Genomic DNA, 20,180 nt, shown 5'->3' with positions numbered 1-20,180 from the left:
AATCTTATTCAACTATTCAAGGGCCCTTTAACCATCAAATGTCAGTTCCTTATCCCCAAAATAGCCATGCGCTCTCCTTGATTGTTTTCGGCCACCGCCCAATATTTATTAGATTTATTGCATGCACCTAACACATGTAAACCCTTTAATGAGGTGGACCTGAGGCGTGAGATCCGCCTAATCTAAGGGTTCACATATAATAAATGCAGGCTATTTTCACATCACAGATCCGCCTGATTTAAGTTTTCTCATATAACATATGCAGATTATTTTCCCGATATTTAGGCAATGGCCGGCCTTGTTACTCTTTCAATAGTGACAAGGGGATAACGGAAAAGTTCGGACTTGACCTTATCTTTGGCTTTCCAACATCAAAATCATAGAAATCTAAATGACTTTAGACGCATGATCTTCGTCCTCCGAATCAATTGGATCTTGATCAAAGGGTTAGATCTCCATCCTTGGACAAAAAGATCGGAAAATAGAACATGTTCTACCCTTTTATTTGATTGCCTTCCACATATAATTCTAGGCGTAGATCACGCATATATACGTATATTTTTAAAGTATCATAGAATAAAAAGAAATTCATTTTGCCAATTGTTCATTCCTGGAAAGAGGAAGAAGCCCAATCACACAGTAAAAAGAGTTGATAATACATGATGTGTAATGCATCAGATGCATTCCATATGTACGCTGGAAAAGACTTTAGAGCTTCATGTGTCGTAAGAGAAACACAAGTCTCCAAGACAATCAGCAACGAAAGCAAACAGATATAGCTTTCATTCTCCAAGGAGATTCATCTGTGCAAAGTATGGCCGCTCTGCCCACCAAAAACTCGTGGCATGCGGATGGAAGTTCTTTGCACGTGCAAGACTCGTTCTTTGATTTTGAACTACTCGGGACGTAACCACACGCATGTGGAAAAGCACAAGAAACAACAGACAAGAAAAGAAGAAGACGACAACCCCTTCCTCTTTAGATCATTCGACCTCTCGAAAGAATCTTTGAAACTCTTAAGCAAGCACAGTTCTCAGCTGTCCTACAGAAATGAATGCGCGAACGACAAGCAACAGATGGAATGCACGACATCTTCAGAGCTTTCTTGAGGCCAAGAAAAGATTTCAGACAAAAAAGCAAAGCAAATAAGGAAAACCTGCCAAGAACAAAGCCTGAGAAGAAAAGAACACCAATGGAGGCTAACACCAGAAGCGAAGGTGCCGTTTCAGGGTGTCTTTATAGAGGTTTCAAGCATGCTCTAGGTCAAGAACGAGCCCGGCAGCAGAGCTTCGGGCAGCGGGCAAAGGGTTGCGTTGAGAGTTATTTCAAGAAGGATGGCGCTCGTGGGTGGGGCGGGGCAGTTCTTGTCCTGCTGCCCGCTGTGTATATTTAAATAATGCAAGTTGGCGGTCGACCTTATCTTCTTTTCTCGGATCTAAAGCATATAATATAATGGATATTCCTCATTTATTCATTATAACTCGGCAATACGTATTTTTTCCCCCTTTTCTTTTACCATTCTTTCCATTTATCGCCTTCAGTTCATGATAATAACTTTCTAATTGTCTTGCTTTGTCGTGTGTCAAACTCTTAGCGACTTCGACTTGCTTCACCATATATTTTCTTTATAAAATCAGTCGTGCTGTCTACTTGATCTTTTTGCGTCTCAGAACCAATTCTTATGTTGTCTTGATACCATTTCCTACTATACTGTCTTGAACAGCAGACAAATTTTCGTAGGTTAGGAAGCCTACCAGCCAAAAGAACGCAAGCATGGGATGCTGTTTTTGACATTAGAGTGGTAGAAATTGTTTCACTATGTTCACACACTCCTCTTTATGTATTTACAGTTTCAAAAATGTAAATTTATCCAAGTCTCTCATTTAAGCTCCAAGACTCCCACTAGAATATCAACCCGCGGATTATCAATCCTTTCGTTACACTAAAAATTTAACATTATAGCTTGATTGATTGCCTTTTTTTTTTGGTTTTGCAACATTTGTAGTGCTCACTATCAATCTTAATTTATCTACGTACTCTTTCGAAGAAAGTTCAAACGGTTTTATGCACGTATATTAGGATATTTATCAACTAAAGAAAAAAACTTCAAAGTTACCTTTACTTGTAGGAAGATGTGTCAAATTTAGGGTTGTTATAATAGTTGTTTAAGTGATTTCCCAAGTTGACTTAATTAAACTCATAAAATAGATAATTAACAAATTATGTGTCTCCTTTGCAGATAATGAGTTCACGATCATGTAAAAGACATATCCACATGCAATCATTATTATTAGTATTTCAATGTTGCATATCAATAGTGTGAATTTATTCTATTTCGGAACTCAAAATAAAAATTTTCACTTCAAAATTATCAACGTCAAATTCATAGTTATGTGACATTATAATCATACAATTCATGAAAGAAAGGGAATTATCTGATATAGCTCGAAAAATTAGGTAAATTCAAAATTTGATGGAAAAAAAACGACGGAAAGGAGGAGAAAAAAATGGCAAATGTGAAACTTGATATAAATTTAGTGAAATGAAGGTTAAAAGGGAAAGGAAAAAAAAAATACAAAAGAAGAAGAAACCATGTAGGAAGTGACATACGTGATATGTCCTTAAAAAAGTTCCTTCAGTATATTAAACAGATAAATAGACGTATTTCTATTTTTCTTTTTTTCACAAAAGATGCAATAGTGATTGAAAATGGAAAAAAAAAGAAAAAAACATTAAAAAAATAAAAGTGAGCAGAAAAGGGTGAGAGCATGAAATGCACCCTATGCTCTCCAAAATTATTATTTTTAGCATATTTTGTTTATACTTATTTTTAAGCTGTTCCATAAATGCAATGTTGATAGCACCATATGCGATATAGTTTTAACTTGAGAAATATATATTGAACCAAGACATCTCTCAGAGGTCCCAAATTAGAAAATATATATTTATTTTTTTAAAAAAAGAGAGACATTCATCGATCACTTCTTGAAGTCTCGCCTAAGAAGTGAAAAATTAAAGGGACAATGACATAAATGGTCTTTGAAATTTGGCCCAATGTGCAATGTGATCCCTAAACTTTCAATTTGTGTAATGTGATCTATGAACTTTTGATACATATTCAAATAATCCCTAAACTATATGAAAATATTCAATATTGTCCATGAACTTAAATTAATGAAAGGACAACATTTAATATTTTCGTATAGTTCAAGAACTAATTTGAACATATACAAAAAATTCATGTACCAGATTGAACAGATTGAAAGTTCATGATTCACATTACACATTGGATCGAAGTTCATAGGACCACTTGTGTTATTTTTTCAAAATTAAAATGGCAAAGCATAAGAATTGGGTTTGCCTGTTAATACACTAATTAATAGGTGAACATATAGCAAGAATTCATTCTTTCATTTAAACTAAATTTTAAAATAATCAGATGGCCTTGCTCAACTTACCAACACAATAAGCATTGCGGCCACTCATGGTATTTATTTTACTTCCACATGCTAATTTCAAAGTGATAATAAAAAAGTGTTAACTAAAATTTTAGATATCACAAACAAATAGATTGACCTTATGGGGAAGTTTTATATGTTAGACTCACTTATGCATTAAAATTTAAATTAACATAATAAAAAAATGGAAATTAGAACGACAAAGTGATTAGAAATGAAAAAGGGGTTAGTTAAAATTACATGCATCATAAAAAAAAAAGCCTACTGTTATGGTACAAGTCAACATCAGGTAAAGTTCATTCCCCTTCAAGAGGATGATGTTCTTGGTCGCAGTTAGCCAAGGAGAGTGACTTTTTTCCGGATGAAAGAGCCTCTGTTAGGAACTGATGAAGTAAGTACCCTAAAAGATCGGCCAGGGTGCCGAGGTTTCTCTCCCCGCGATCAGGCCCGTGGCACTCGAGAATTCTGGAGAGCCTGACCACGCCACAAGTACGACAAAAGGTTTCACAGATGAATAAACCGGAGAGCTTTTTACAGAGACGGCATGCTCGCATTGTTTTCGTTCTTGATCGGGCCAAGAGATAGTGCTTCGGCCAAGAGTCGAGAATACTCGCGCTGAGCTTCCCCTAGTTCGCTTCTAAGCCGACCCAACTGCACCACCGAAAACAGCAAATCTTTTCAGCAGGGCATTATATCGTCAACAGAGATAGAGAAGAGATTTTCATTAAGTAATGATCCAAAACCTTGTCACTTAGTTCCTTCTCGCTTTTCTCGTATTCCGAACATCTGAAAGCAATCACAAAGAAGCTTATAAATGATTAGTGCATGGTCCACATACAGAACAGAGCACATTGACAGAAAAGGATTAATTTACTCAGCCCTACTTAGTGGCTAAATACTGTCTATTATGAAGCTTCTTTATGATATATGATCCAAGTAAAGACAGACATAATGTCAAGTTTAGCATTTCAGGAACACATCTTTTTGTGCAGCAAGGCAAGGGTGATCATCACCCTCTATCATAGGAAAAGGGAAGAGCAATCAGTACATTGGTGCAGGGAAGTACGATGGACGATGTTGAAACCTAGCAAGGAAACCATGGAACTCGTGGACTCTACAAACCAACTCATGATGCTTTAGTGTATCCAGGTGTTCTTATAGCTACATTATTTCTTACACATAACAATCACTTGAAAATCAAAACCGTGAGGCAGCCACTCACTTTGCAAGTAGCTTCTTGTGTTCTTGCACCACGTTTGCAGCCTCATCTTTTAACTGGTTTCCAGGGATATTGATAGGCTGTAACGCATGTATTAAAGAAGTTAGTGCACAAAGCCAACCACTATTTGAAATACAAATTGTAGATAGACCTGTATCTCTTCGACATCCCAATCATAGTTAGTGCCAGCCCCTCCTGTTGCCCATTCAGTTTCTGTTAGCTCGACTGCCTTGCGCTTCATGCCAGACCCTTTATTCATTGAGTCCTGTGCTTTAAAAAATTATGACTACCAGTTACCAATAGCTCATCTTCAAAAGTTTACCTTGCTTAGAGTTATCTCTGAGTACCTCACCGAATGCTTCAGATACCCTAGTCATAGAAGGTGAACTCTGTCCCAATAGAACGGGCTTTTCAAGACCACCATGAGGAACAGAATGAGATGAATTCTCTGCAAATACCGATGCTCGAACCTTCTTCTTAACCTGATACCCAATCAGCCCACAATGATAGTCCCTGAAGAAGTTACATATGCACAAGAAGATCAGACAAGTCTGAAGCAGACCACACATCTACAAGCCTTTACCTTTAAATGGTCAATTGGACAAGGGATGGCAAAAAGATGACCCACACAACATCTGCCGGCCTCAAAGCATAACTGATTTTGAAGTTCTTTCCTAACTGAAGAAGGGATGACAAAAAGATGTCATGGTGCAAGAGGCTCGCTAACTGCTGAGTCCGAGACTCTGAGGAAGGTCATCCCATGTGACTAACAAAATCTCTTAAAAGTCAGGAATTCCCATGACGATAGGCATTAAAAAGCTTGTCTAAATATGGTCAAGTGAAGAAGATCAAGCCAACATGGGGGGGATGAGCACTCAGTTAAAAGACCTACCCAGCAGAACTTGTCATGGTGGAAATTTTGTTGAATTATGGCACCTTGAGTTATGTGTAGGTGTGAAGCTCGGAAACATTCATTTAGGGAACGCTCAATGAAATAGAGGTAATAGATATACATCAGAATCAAAGTAATGAAGAGCGCATGTAAAGCTACTTAGATGAACATAAAGATAAAGGGTTAGGAAACGGGGCACCGAACCAGCTACAGCTGGCAACTCAAGATGTAAAGAGAAAGAAAGACTACTCGATACTATTTGGGAGGTAGGTTGTCACAAAAGGCATACTTTAAGCAATTCTCCAATTGTAGCATAAGGTAGCAAAAGGCCATATACCGCTCACAGGAACCACAACACCAAATGTCCAATGAGAACGATGAGAAAAAACAAAGCGGAACGACAATAATGTTGCATAAATAAACTGAAAAGTTCCAATTCTATAGCAAGACAAATTCCATTAGAGTAAGTGACCGGGATAACAAGTAGCTTACCAGTATTCCCACGTCATTTCTTTCAACCGAACTTCCAGCTTCTGAAAAAGGGAAGTTCTCTCAAAATCTTGCTTGTTATGAGTTGGTTCAATAAAATTTGCCTCCAGAACACCTTAAGAAACAATGTGGATTAGGATGAAGCAACGGCACTTTATCACAAAACAAAAGGTGAAAAAAGATCGAAGATGCTTCTCACCAACAACACCTCTACCCCTGCTATCTAAATAGGTCACGACCCTCCAAAAAGGCTGAAAAGAGAATACAAATTCATAAAGTCAGAAGAAAGAACGTTGATAGTATTCATTTCGCCAACAGTTGATCGTTTGTTTCACTTTCCATCTTTCACCGTTTATAGTGACTTCCCACAGTTGCCTCCTTATTAAACTATTAACATTTCAATAACTGCTTGAAACTAATGACATTTCAACAACTGCTTGATACCCTAACGACAGATGGAACCATCTACCACATATGACATCAAACTATAGATTACAGATATGCCTATCTAAACAATGAAGCATTAAAAGATAATAATAGACTCCCAATGCTTAAAGTACCAGAGAAGATTTTGTTACCAGTATCAGTCGATTCTTGTAATACACATTGAACCCGTGGATGTTCACATTCGGAGCTTCTTTTAAAAACCCTATGGTAGTTACAACCTCACCCTGCATGAGTACCCCATGAACAGAAATTTAACAGAGGCGGCAAATATATAGAGACACCAATCAGACAAGTATGTCTCTATTTTCTAACAATCCAAGTGCAAATGCATGTTTCAACATTATAAGACGCAACTCATATATATATATATATATATATATATATATAGAGAGAGAGAGAGAGAGAGAGAGAGAGACAGAGAGACAGAGATTCTCAATGCAAAATAAGGTTGACTTCTGATTATTCCATTATGTTCGACTTACTCCCATTTATTGTTGTCCGTATTATGATCCCCCATATGGACGAGGAAAATCACACAGCAACAACTATTTCTCTGAGTTAAGCTTATATCATGGGGTTAAAATCAGAGAACTCAGATACACCTTTAGCGATCCATTCCATTTTATACAGGAGAAGACAGCTATGAACATCCAGAAATATAAAGTTTAACATAATTTTAACACCATCACCACCAGGCCTGACTCGTCACTTCAAGCTCGTTGTTTGACTTGGTTGATATTACTTAATGAAGCCCTTAGTTGTCATCGAAAAAATAAACACAACCACAACAATAAAGACATCAGAAAATCAAGTAGACAAGAAAAAATCGAGTATATGATTGCACTAGGTCAAACTAAATAATCGTCGCTAACCACTGAGACAGTAGATAAGAAAGAAATATCAGTATTCAAACTAACCTCCACAGATCCCCCGGTGTGAGGTCTGTATAATATATATTGGATATATTTGAGATCATCTGCAATATTATGATGCTCCACGTTCTGACCACGGAGCACTATTTTAAAACTTTCAGGTATTCGCAAGTACAAAATGGACAAGTATACCTGATGGACCATAAAGATAAGACTTGTCAAAACAGATGAATTTAAACTTATTTTTTTCTTCAACTATAACAATACAACTTACACGAAGAGAATGATGGAGTTGGTTAGCGATGTGCTGCTCGTTTACTGATTTCCAGGCAGGAAGTGATTCGACTTTCCTAATATCTCCACTAATACGGATGTCCTTCCATTAGAAGTTCGAAAGAAGTCAATTTATGGAGAATAAGATGAAAGTAAAAAAGTATGAGGAAGAACAATGGATAGTAAGCTTAAAACCTGGGGATCAGCATCAAAGTCTAACTCCATTTTCCCATCATCATTGAACCACAAATTATAAATGATAATTTTTGTACCATGGGATCCAATGTCATCAAACTGCCATAAAAAAGAACTTTATTTAAGACTTGAACACAAGACAATTCCAGCAACTGTACAATGTCGCTTAAGAGCTACACATGAATTATCAGGTAAAAAAATGTCTCCAGCAATTTCTCTCTTAAATCCCAAGATAGCGAGGTCATATGACTGTTTGACAATAAGCAGCTAACTTTTCCAGAATTGCACTTGTCACAATAGCCATGACAAAGTGTTCAAATCAGAAAGATAATGAACCAGACTAGCACTACTTAAGCGTCAAAATATCATATGAAGAAAACTGCAGATGCTCATTAGTAAAATAATAAGAATTGCACTAAAAGAAGGAAATGAAAGTTGCTAATCCATAAGCACAGCAAGCACAATCATAATCTTGATGTTCCACAAAAGCCAACAGAATTCATTGCTTTCTCATTACGTCCATGTATACCGGCCCCCATCACAAAACTCACAGGATGGATTTATTAGAATATTCAAGCCAACAATCATGTCAATCAAGACTTCGATAAATCAAATCTGTGAAATGACAAAGCAAAATAATAAGAGAGAAAAAGTAGGATAAAAGATGCAAGACTTGTACTTACAATAGATGAAAGAGGATTTGTCAAGAAAAAATAAATAACATTTAGAGATGCGGGAAAAAATAATGAGAAGGAACTTGCTTGCTTGACAAGATCTGCTTCATTTGAGTATGGAGACCACCGCAACAACAAGGATAGATTTGCCATGAAATGTTCTTTATCATAGCGACGAGACATCTCCAGAGTCTTAGTGCTTGCATTAAACTCATAGTCAACCTGAAAGCAACAGGATATATAAGTGAATGTTAGACATAGATGTGCTAATCAAGCATTCAGGTGAGGGGCAGTTCAGCAGTGTCAAAATAAAGAACATATAAGAGAAGGCCCATTAAATGTAAACACAGGAAAACTAGTATAAGAGGCTTTTGAAAGATAACATGCCAACACAAAAACCTCTAAAGCAAATGCTCTGATATCTCATTTAAGGATTAGCCAACCATAAAGTTAAGTTGTACGGAAGTGAGGTATCATCTTATCTCACTCCATTTACTCGAATACCAGGATTCCTGCCCGTGCCTATATATGGGCTTAGAAGATTGCTTTACCTAATGCCAACAGTTAAAATATCATCCCCAGGGCAAAATCCTAAAACAACAAGTTGGCGGACAAACGTGCATGTTCGCAGTAAAAACTACTCAAACAAAACCCACAACTGTGTACGTCACATTTAACCAGTCAGACAGCCTATGAGTCATAAGCATTAAATTCTAGAGATATCAACATAATGAACATATTACTTTCGCAACAGTTGCTTTTCATAAAAATTGCATGTAAGAATAGATTGAAGCATCCAAATTTACCATTGGGACCACAATCCTGTCGTGCCCTGTTTGCATCAAGAATGTATATGACAAAAGGCCGATGCTTTGAGTCAACACCCTGATTGTGAGACAAATCAGTTAGCGAATAGTTCAAAAGTGTAATAGCATACTCTGAAATAATTATATATGTCGCTGGTGATAAGACAGAATCTTTAAGTTGAGCTTTATTCTAAGAAAACTTCCTGAACATGATCAAAAGGAACTTCATAAGGAAGGAGGGGAACAGTCTTTCAAATAAGAACAAAATTCATCAAACATGTACTTTTACAAGTGCAATCATGACTAGCTTTGGCATTAAAAATAAAACCAGGAGAGTAAAAGAGAAGATCCAATCAAATTAGCCCACAATGTTTCTATTCCTCTACACATATTTCATCTCACGTAAAACCTAATTAAAGAAGTACAATTTTCCCTGAGGCCACCCACATTTTACAATATCTGCCAAAACAAGAGATCAAGCCTAAATTTCCAAACAACAATTTTAGGGAAGCCAACCTATCTCCCATGTGGCGGCTGAAGACAATGACGTCTGCACCAAGTCTCATGGTGCTGGTTTTGAAGCCATTTCCATCTGAAAGATGAGCTTTGCATGTCAACATAGAAAGAGCGCCAAAAGAAACTTGACGGTACTTCACAAAGTGAACAGAGAAGGTGTACATTGTCCGATAGCTGATTTCTCTTTTTTATCTGAAAATCCAAAACTCATACACTGTCTCAGTGCTTCAGGGTCCATTCCACCACCATCATCTAGTTGCAATGAGTCAGATTTTAGGAAGACGTGAATCAGGTGTATTTTTTATTTAAACAATATGATGAGTGAGACATCAAAATAACATATAGTTAGATTTTCATATAAAAATATTTAAAGATGGCAAAGACCTTGGATTAACAATGCCGGGCTTCCATCCCTGGGATTTAAGGTTTTGTCTACGATTACAAATGTGGCCCCATTTTGGATCTGTCCTTGCAGGCAAACAGTGAATGTGAAAAACAGATCACACAACGTTAAATATGGGGAACACAGCCAGTATACTAAATGTTGAAATACAAAGCCAGAATCAGGAAATAAGAAAATGAGATAAGATTCTCTGTTAGCGAGTTACTCTCGCATCAATTTTTTTTTTTTTATCATATTCCAATCCAAAGAGGTCTAACTATCCAAGTCTTCTTGATATACATCATCCTAACCTTAAAATTTTTCTTAAAGTATTTCAGAATAAGCCTACAAGTATTATAGGATAGTCAGCACTGATGGAGGAAAAGTACTCTTATATTTTTCTTGGTAATATAAAATGGTATCTTCAAAATCAGCAATCACAACAGAGGAGCACCTGAAAGAAAATAGCAGAATACTTGAAAACTTTTGGTCAGAAGATCACCTCATCAACTGCATTGTCAAGCAACTCTGCTATGGCTGCAAAAAACAGAAGCTGGTAAATCCAAACTGGAACAAAAGGACTCAAAAGTGGTTTCTGTCAAGGAATAAAATCCCTGTAATAAAAAAATTCACAACTATCCAGGTCAACCTACCACCAAAGGCCCACTTATGCGAAGTGGCATTTGAATGAAGGAACATAGGGTGGACATGGAGATAATTTCTTCCATCTATTATGTGAAACACACATAAGAAAAGGTCAGAAATGCAGTTAATATAGATAGCATCTACAGTTTAGAGCACACGGTTAACAGGAGGATCAGCTGATTGCAGAATTGAGAAGGCCAAAGCATAAGTCCCAATAATCACTGGAACTCTTATGTCTAGTCACCAGCCACGTCCAATTGAGATTGTAATGAGGAATTAAAATATACAAGTAGGACTTAAGAGCATAATACTTTGAATTGAGATTTTGGTATTGTGCCCATTATCATAGCTCCCAGATTTCCAAAACTGCCGGCATAGTGGTGCTGGACAGATGGTGGACGTTGAAGAAAGGCCTGTATCATCAAGAGTAGACTGCGCCTGATCTAACACGCTCGTTCCACTGTGACCAGTACTTAAAGCATTTGAGCTTCTCTCTTCTCCAGATTCTTGTCTCTCAAGAAGTGATTTGGGCTTCTGAAGCTGGACTTTTTGATACACTTCAGAAGGCATCATGCTCAAAGCCACCCCAATGTCTAGTCTAAAGCTGTCATATCCACCTTCACCAGTTCAGCTTTATGCAAGTCCAAGCAATCTGCAATGCCTTATTTAGCACTGCAAAAGAAGATACAGAGAATTAATGAACATATTGCTCAGAGAAGTAGGAAGACAGTACGAAGTTCAAAAGTTTAGTAAAGGTCACAATCCAGAAGGGACTGAGGTAATGAAGCAAGTGTGTCACAAAACGATATGCTGCTTGTCATCCTCTAGGAAGTAATACTAATGGCATTTTTTTTACTCGTACAGTTCCTACTCAAAATGTTCAAGAATATGCGGATAGCGAAATTCATGTCCATGAAAACCATGCTCAAGATGTAATTCTTCTTCTTTGACTAATCTTGTTAATTTCAGTGCTCTGTTGATTTTGTAATTTAACTACCACATCTGCTCGCCATTTTGGTAACATGTCAATACAAATTGTTAGGACATTGGTTATGATATGTTTCCTGTTAAATCAACCACCAACTATCTGGATAATGTTCACATCTCTGGTTTCCACGTAAGCTGAATTTGAAAATGTCGACCCCTCTGTCCCCGTGAGTTCTCAGTCCTCACACATCATAAACAGAACACAACCCAGCCATAGAGATTCAAAAGCGTTTTCGATATTTCTTCAATGCTAAAGCTTGGCTAATATAAGACTGCTCGAGTCTTAAACTACCGAACTCTTTCCGGACAACCCCCCAACAACCCCCAAAAGAGAAAAAAAACCAGCAAGAATTTGATGGAACCATCGAAGTACATCGGACACGCCACCTGCATTTAGCTGAAACCGCATATCCCTTCGGAGCAAAAACAAACAATGGCAGGGCTAGGAAGTCAAGAACATTCAAACAGCACAAGTAATTACGCGAACCACATGCTCCGAAGCGGCCAAAGAACGAAGTTGTAACGAGAGAAAAGCACGAAAGATGATGAAGGGTCGTTACCACCTCCGACGGAAAGAACCCCGCGGGCTCGGTTCAGAGGCAACGATGCGAAAATCCAAGGCCTACCCACGATTCAGCGAACCTTCGGCAGGCGCGAACTCACGAAACCTCAACGAGTTTGGAACCCGAACTCTTGTGGGTCCTCCTCCGCACACTCTCTAGTACCTCTTCCTCGCCGAAACCCTAGCGCTGCCCGGAGACGAATCCGGGAAGTGGGTTTCGACGACGACGACCGGAGCGAGAATTCCGTCGGAGAAATGCGGCGAGGATCGAAGAAGCGAAGGCCGACTCGGTGGACGGAGTTGGGGGTGGATCGCTCCTCGGCTCACCAGACCACCTGCGGGTATACTATTCGACCGTCTGAGACTCTGGTCATTGGACGATACGTTTCTATCATACGGTTGTTAGTTATCCCTGTTTTCTTTGCATAGACGTCAACTTCCCCATTTATATTTTCAACCAAAAAAATTCATTGTTAAATTTTGAAGCATCACAAATATATTTTTTTAAGACTATAAAAAAATATTATATGTGAATTTACATTTGAATATACATAACTTGAATTCGTTAAAGAGAAAAATTATTCATATTGTGTAAATTACGATATCTGAAAAGGAAAAGCAAAAGGTATTATATGTCATGAGGCCAATTGATTTGATTTGTATTTTCAATTCGCTTTTCCAGGAAATATTATCATAAAATATTTCGACAGAAGCGACGTAAAGATATTAGCTTTCTTAATTATGTGGAATTTATTCATGAGAAAACTTCGGTATTGAGTGGCATTCTAAATTTTCCTTCTATTTGTTATGTTAGCAACTATCGTGTTATGTGAAAATAAAATTCCATATTAAAATCAAAGTGAACTATCATTGGCATGTCGAAAATAAGCCTTACGTGATACATGTGTTACAATGTGTAAGGCATGCTTAGCACCTTACAATTTCCACATTAGATCTGGCGCACGTTGGATTACATAAATTTCAGGAGCATATCTCATTATAAATACAGAAGTGCTACTAGATTAGTGGAATATTGCAATAGTGCCAAGAGTGGCGAGACTACCACACACTGGAAATGTCCAACATGCCATTAGGAGACACAATCTCAAATTAATTTATAGACGAGTCTCATTTTTTTTTTTTTACATTGTCATTGATATTTACCACATATTTCAATCACATTATTTTTTTTCCTCTCTTGAGACCACAAGTTTTGCCAACAAAGATAGTCATTCATCACTCACTCTTTTCTTTTTTGGGTATAACAACGAGCTTTTAGTAACAGAAATTAGGAATAAACCCAAAAACCCCCCCAATTCCCACACGTGGGGATCGGGTGGCCGCTGAGTGAGATCCTTCATTTTCAACCATGTATTTTTAACTATGTAATTATCGTTCGTTATTTCAATGATTTTGAAATATTCAAAACCATTGCTTCGTAATGGCTTTAATGGAAATTATGACAACAATCAATTTGTAACGGCTTTGCAACATTTGACTCGATTTATTTCTTTATTAACCCTCTCATTTATTTGGCTATAAGGAGAATCTCCAAATCACAACCATTTTTACCAAAAACAAGAAATTATCTCTTTTACTTCGTTTATTTGCTAGGCTTTACGAATAACATTGTCGTTCATGTTCCCTCAATTTAAATTGCATGGAAAATAGAGGAAGATCTGATGTATCCTGAGATGATAGACTAGAGCCTTAAGCATCGAGTTTCATTCTCTACGGAGCGGAATTATCCTCCAGCGTATTCCAAGAATTTGTGGTTCTATACTCTTTATGGAGAATGCTTGCATTTTTCCAATTATCTATTTAGAGAAATCTTTAAAAAGGCATTGTGATTCTGTGTGGCTCCTTAGAAGAGGAAAAAAGAAAAAGAAAAAGTGGAAAAGAAACGAAAAGAAATCTGGCTAATCTTTTTTATTTTTATTATTTTTTTGAGACAGGTGTTTAGTGATGCCCATGCCGATTTGCTCAAGTGAGTGTACACATGAGCCTGTGTTGGTGTTCGGAGGCATGTCTTTGTGCATGCTTGCTCGGGGGTGTGTGCCAATGCTCACACATGTTGGTATTATTGGGAAAACCTCCTAATAGATTTTAAAATTGACAAAATTGTCCATATATATGTTGTAAGTATGACAAATGTTTTTAAGTATTTTGATTTAAGAAGTTATACTTTGAAGATGACAAATTTTTTAATTCGTGGAGCTCAGACTTTATACGGATGTTCATACTTTATACGGCTTTTGACAAACTTCAACATTTATACTGGAATCAAGAGACTCAAACTTTAAAGAACAATCCATCCTAATATACATTGGATTACAAGACCAAATACTATAGAATCAGATCTCATTTGGTTCTCGACGCAAACTCATAATATTCACAATATCTAGTAATTAGGCTTGGATTTCACAAATGGAAAGTCTTGATTGACTTGATCTTAAAAGGCTATTTGGCAAGGGATATTTATATCGCAAAATATCTTAGATTGATTGATAATCAACCACGAGACAAGTTTATTTCTAAATGGAGAGGCTCTTCTTATGGAAACGAAGTTCTAATTGTATGAGTGATCAGATTTAGCGGGGTTTAGATTTTGTCACTCAACGCTACTCAATCCTCTTTATATAAATCTTTCCAAGATGAAGATTGGAAGATGATCTCTGAAGACTGTCCAATGGCTAGTTTGGAAGTAGAGGAATATAAAAGGAGACAAAGTATTGATGAGCAGAAGAAGAGACAATATCTTGAATCATGTATTCCAAAGTCTAAGCATACTCCGATCAGTATTACTTGTCTTTCTTGAGCTAAAATCTGCGATCTTAAGAGACTTAAGTGAGATAGAGTGACCTATCTTACACAGTGAGTTATCACTCAAAATCTGTAATCTTTTGATTGATCATCTAGTGGAATCCAGCTAGTAGGCTGTCAGCGTGGGAAAGTGGACATAAACTTGATCTAAGCCGAACCACTATACATCTTGTGTGCAATTTTTCTCTTCTCTAAAGCTCCTTTCATTTTTTTCATTGCTCATTTACTTAATTGCTTTTCAAAGTCTGCTCAAAATCTAAACTATACTCAGACTTTGTTTTTGATCTACTATTTCTACATTATATTACAAAAAGAATTTTTTGTATCACCTATTCACCCCCTCTAGGTGATCCTTGCTAGCCTCCTCAGGTATTTGCTTCATGGCAATGTGTATGTCTGATAAGTGCATGAAGGTGTCAGAATGCTCTCTCATCCCTGCACATATCTTAGGGTGAGTTTGGTTTGGCTTTGGGGAAATATCTTTGCGAAAATACAAAGGCCTTTGATCTAATGCAAGTAGTGTTTGGTAAATTGTAATTTTAAAGTGCATTGGGAAATAACTTTGGCTTGAATGGTGTTTGCAAAATCACACTTAGGAAAGCATTTTTGCTTCTTCTTTTTTCCCATTATGTGAGCATCTATTATGTTAAATGAAAATAAAATTCCCTACTAAAATTTAAGTAAAACATCATCGGCATGTCAAATATGGCTCTTACGTTGTATATTCATTACAATGGATGAAGTATGCTTAGCACTTTATAATTCTTACATTGGATCTTGTGCTCCTTATATTACATGAGATTAATGAGAGTATCACTATTAGTGCCATTAAATTGAGAATATTTGGATAGTGCCATGGGTGACATGATTACTTTATATTGGAATACTCAAATTGCCTTTAGTACACACAACCTTTAATTAATCTATACATGTGATTCATAATATTCAATATGAGAATTGATATTTGTCACATGCTTCTATTACCTTCTTTTTCTCCCTCTCTCACAATCATTATTTGTTAGCTACTCCTAGCATTATTTTACCACAATTTTGCCAAAACAAGTTAGCCACTTTTTACTCATTCATCTAGCCACGTCTCTTTGATTATCAAGCATATGTTTTAATCATGAGATGCCACCATTCATGACATTTAGTCATTAATGCTTAAATGATTGCAATTCAAATACTTCTCCTTATTCATGCACCAAGTTGGCCCGACCATGTTCTCTTTCTCTACCTCTCTCACGTCACTTGTTGTTCATCTATGTTGCCACATCTTCTAAATTGTCAAACCATAAGTTTTAATATGGAATTACATCATGCATGACCTCAACATTCTTAACTTTATCTCATTAATGCTCTCGATAAGATTGAATTGTTCATCCATGGGCTATCTTATCTCTTTCTCTCTCTCTCTCTCTCACATATACATTAATGTTTGAATGATTACAACTTAAATAATGCTTCATCATTCATGCATTTTACTTGAGCGCAATGATGCTCTCTCTCTTTTTCCAATCAAATATCTCCACATTTTCACCCAAATCTTGCAACTTGTCACCCAAGTAATTATTCGCATTCTCTTATTTGTGCCATTGAGCTTAGCCACTAAAATGACATCGCTCATGACATTTTAACTAAACCAAGGTTTATAGCAATCATTACAAGTGAAGTTAAGAAAATGAAAATAAAATGACACCCTCTTTCCCGTTTCTTGGCTGTGACATCACTTCCTTCGATTTCCACTTCAATTATTGCTTCATCTTCCCACCTTATAGAAAAGAAACAATTTTTTCCAGTTCAAAATTTCAATGAACCTTCAACTACAAAAAAAAAAAAAAATTAAGTTGTGGTTTTAGCTCAACTGTCAAGAGTCTTACAAAGTAATTAAAGGCTTTGGTTGTTCAAGATTCCATTCAAGGTAAGTGAAAACTCTAAAGAATAAGTTAGAATGATCAGCCTAGACAATTAACTTGGTTGATTGATATTTGTTGGTTTAAATGGATCATCACATTTTATATAGTGGATTTCCTGTTATAATAGAAGGATACAGTAATGCTAATCGGATCTTAAATTCAGATCAGACAAAATCCATTAGTTGATATGTGTTCACCCGTGGTGAAAGTGCTGTAACTTGGAAATCAGTCAAACAAAATTATAAGGGAATGACAATCTTGCTAAACCAAAAGTCAACTTGGTTGAACCACATGATTCTGATAACGTAATTGTTGCAGTTAATTCTCAAGCCAATATTGCGAGCAATGTGAAAGAATGAATGGTAGACTTAGTGCGACTAGGCATACAAGTATGAAGAAAATGCTTTATCCGCTTACACTCTAATAGGGGAAGGAGAAGATATTATTTATTTTAGCGATTCGAGAACTGCTCAAGTTCTTGGGAAATGAAAAGTTCTTCTCAAAACTCATATAGGCTAAGTAGTTAAGAAACTTCTCAGCAGATATTCCTTTGGGAATGAAACCTACACATTCTATGTCTAGGCATTGTGATTGCCAAGAGGCAATAGCCATTGTAAAGAATGAAACTTCAAATAGCTAAAAAAGACACATCCAATTGAGATGTGATATGGTAAAGCAATTGCTTAAAGATGAAATTATGTCTATTGATTATTTAAAGTCATAAATAAATTTAGCTGATCCTCTGACTAAACCTGTGGGGAGAAAATTAATTTTTGATACATTAAAGGGAATGAGACTTAAACTAGCTAATTGAAAATCAACAGTGATGGTAGCCTAACTTATGTGATCGACGATCCCATGAATAAGATTTATATAGGTAATAACAAGTCACTTGTTGATTTAGTGATGCAATAGTAAAAATTGTTGTCCCTCCTAAGGTGAGAATAGAGATAGACTGTAATGAAAAAGAGGTTGAGCTAAGCTCTTAATGAATTCCATAACCATTATTGATGGTGTATCAAATTGTAGAATACTCTTGATGGAATCATCTATTTAAGTGTGGAGTGGGCTGCTCCTATGATAACATTTGGCAAAAACTCTAAAGCATTTATGAAACCGGGCATGCACATATCTTATTAACGCAAAACCGCTTTGAACAACAAAAATTGTAGGGGGTCTAATGTGATTGGTGAAAATTATAATTTTTAAAAGAAATTCTTGGTTCATGGAAATTTCAAACTTCACCAATGATTTTGTGAATTATATTTCATTCTTTTTAGGTACGATTCATAGCTTAACAACCACCAGTTCCGATGCATTACATTCATTGAGTTTAATACATCGGTTTTCTTTTTCTTTTTCAAAACCTGTTGAAAAATGTGGGGATTGTCAAATATTTCAATGGTTTTGAAATATTTGAAATTATTGTTTTGTAATGGCTTTAATGGAAATTATGACCGCGATCAATTTGTAATGGTTCTGTAACGTTTGATTTGATTTATTTCTTTATTAACCCTCTCATTTATTTGCCTATAAAGAGAATCTCCAAATCACAATTATTTTTCACCAAAAAACAAGAAATTCTCTCTTTTCTTTCCATTTATATGTTGGATTTGCACATAGCATTGTTGTTCATGTTCCCTATATAGGAAAATTCTGCGCTAGAGCCTTATACACCGAATTTCGTACTACGAGAAACGAAATTATTCTTAAGGACAGTGCTTGTAAATCTCAACTATTTTGTTCTTATTTTCATCTTTTTCAACATATTTCTCCAACAGCTGCATCATGTGTGACATCATTTTTTTTTGGTTAATTCCAAAAAAAAGCATCAACTTTAGGTCGAGGGACAATTCTGGCCCGAACTTTTTTTTGTTTCATAAAAAAGCATTAACTTTAGGTCGAGGGACAATTATGGCCCGAACTTTTTTTTGTCCCGTAAAAAAGCACCAACTTTAGATCGATGGACAATTCTGGCCCGAACTTTTTTTTATCTCGTAAAAAAGCACCAACTTTCACTTAAATCCCAAATCTGGCCATTTTTTACTTAAAACCATTGATTTTTCAACTTGACTATTCCACCTTAGCAATAAATCCACGTGACTTGCTGACTGGATTTAAAGCATTATTCATTGTCTTATTCTCTAAACCACAGCTTGAAAAATAACGGTGAAACTGTTCGTCTCCTTCACTTCACCGGCAAGTCAAAAATATCTCTATATTGAATCTTTCTGGCCAAACTTCGTCGTTTTGTCGTAATCTGAAGCTGTAGACCACCGCCTGTCGACAGACGCCATGAAAGAGATTCGCCAGGCTCACCACCATAACTTTTTTTCTCAAATAAGGGTAACTTCAGACAGAAAATCAATGGGGGGCCAAATTTGGGATTTAAATAAAAGTTGGTGCTTTTTTAAGAGACAAAAAAAAGTTCGGGCCAGAATTATCCATCGACCTAAAGTTGGTGCTTTTTTATGGGACAAAAAAAGTTCGGGCCAGAATTATCCCTCGACCTAAAGTTGATGCTTTTTTATGGAATAAAAAAAAGTTCGGGCCAGAATTGTCCCTCGACCTAAAGTTGGTGTTTTTTTTTGGAATTAACCCATTTTTTTTTAAACTCTAGCCCATTTATGTTCTTGATAAGCTTGCAGATCAAGTCTCCTCATTCTTGCACATACTCGGCCAAACATTCTGTCTCTGTTTGGAGGCTTACCGCCACTCATCATCTTCCCCGCATAGCTCATCTCTTGTTGTTTTCTTCTCTACCAAAACTGGAAGGCTTAACACTTAAGCCTACCCAAAATCACTTGATTTTTAGAAATACGTTAAAAAATTATGTTCTCTGAGGTAAGATTTTCTCGTTCAAAGTTTTAGTCACCTCAATGTTGTTAAATTAACTGTTTGACTTGGGGAAAAGTGCCAAAAAAGTCCTAAACCTTTTGCATTAGTGCCAATTTAGTCCTAAACCTTTTTTTTGGTGCCAATTCAATCCTAAACCTTTTGCATTGGTGTCAATTTAGTCCTAAA

The 20,180-nt window shown here is 36.4% G+C and overlaps 1 protein-coding gene across 5 annotated transcripts; it reads right to left on the bottom strand.

Annotated features, from left to right (window-relative positions):
* Positions 1-3,649: 3,649 nt before the first annotated feature.
* On the bottom strand, positions 3,650-12,811 carry LOC115678904 (protein MICRORCHIDIA 6-like). 5 transcript variants are annotated; one of them, XM_056319277.1, is made up of 20 exons: positions 12,416-12,810; positions 11,180-11,540; positions 10,877-10,951; positions 10,726-10,760; positions 10,226-10,304; positions 10,004-10,093; positions 9,842-9,917; positions 9,326-9,404; positions 8,529-8,741; positions 7,846-7,944; positions 7,652-7,753; positions 7,423-7,569; positions 6,637-6,729; positions 6,258-6,309; positions 6,062-6,173; positions 5,025-5,190; positions 4,829-4,942; positions 4,681-4,757; positions 4,202-4,244; positions 3,650-4,109 (listed from the first exon to the last, which is right to left on the bottom strand). In XM_056319277.1, the coding sequence occupies exons 2-20, from the start codon at positions 11,439-11,441 to the stop codon at positions 3,990-3,992; spliced, it is 2,034 nt and encodes a 677-aa protein (XP_056175252.1). In that variant the 5' UTR covers positions 11,442-11,540; positions 12,416-12,810; the 3' UTR covers positions 3,650-3,989. The 5 variants fall into 5 exon arrangements, with proteins under 5 accessions (XP_056175252.1, XP_030458257.1, XP_056175253.1 ...); XM_030602397.2 differs by having other exon boundaries at positions 8,607-8,741; XM_056319278.1 differs by having other exon boundaries at positions 11,180-11,529.
* Between the last annotated feature and the right edge of the window lie 7,369 nt (positions 12,812-20,180).

The sequence above is a fragment of the Syzygium oleosum genome, unplaced genomic scaffold (assembly GCF_021117445.2).
Source record: "Syzygium oleosum isolate NSW1041296 unplaced genomic scaffold, Sole_v2.1 Sole_v2.17, whole genome shotgun sequence".
Taxonomy (NCBI): Eukaryota; Viridiplantae; Streptophyta; class Magnoliopsida; order Myrtales; family Myrtaceae; genus Syzygium; species Syzygium oleosum.
Note: the sequence above shows the minus strand (reverse complement) of the source record. Positions and strands in the feature narration are given on the sequence as shown.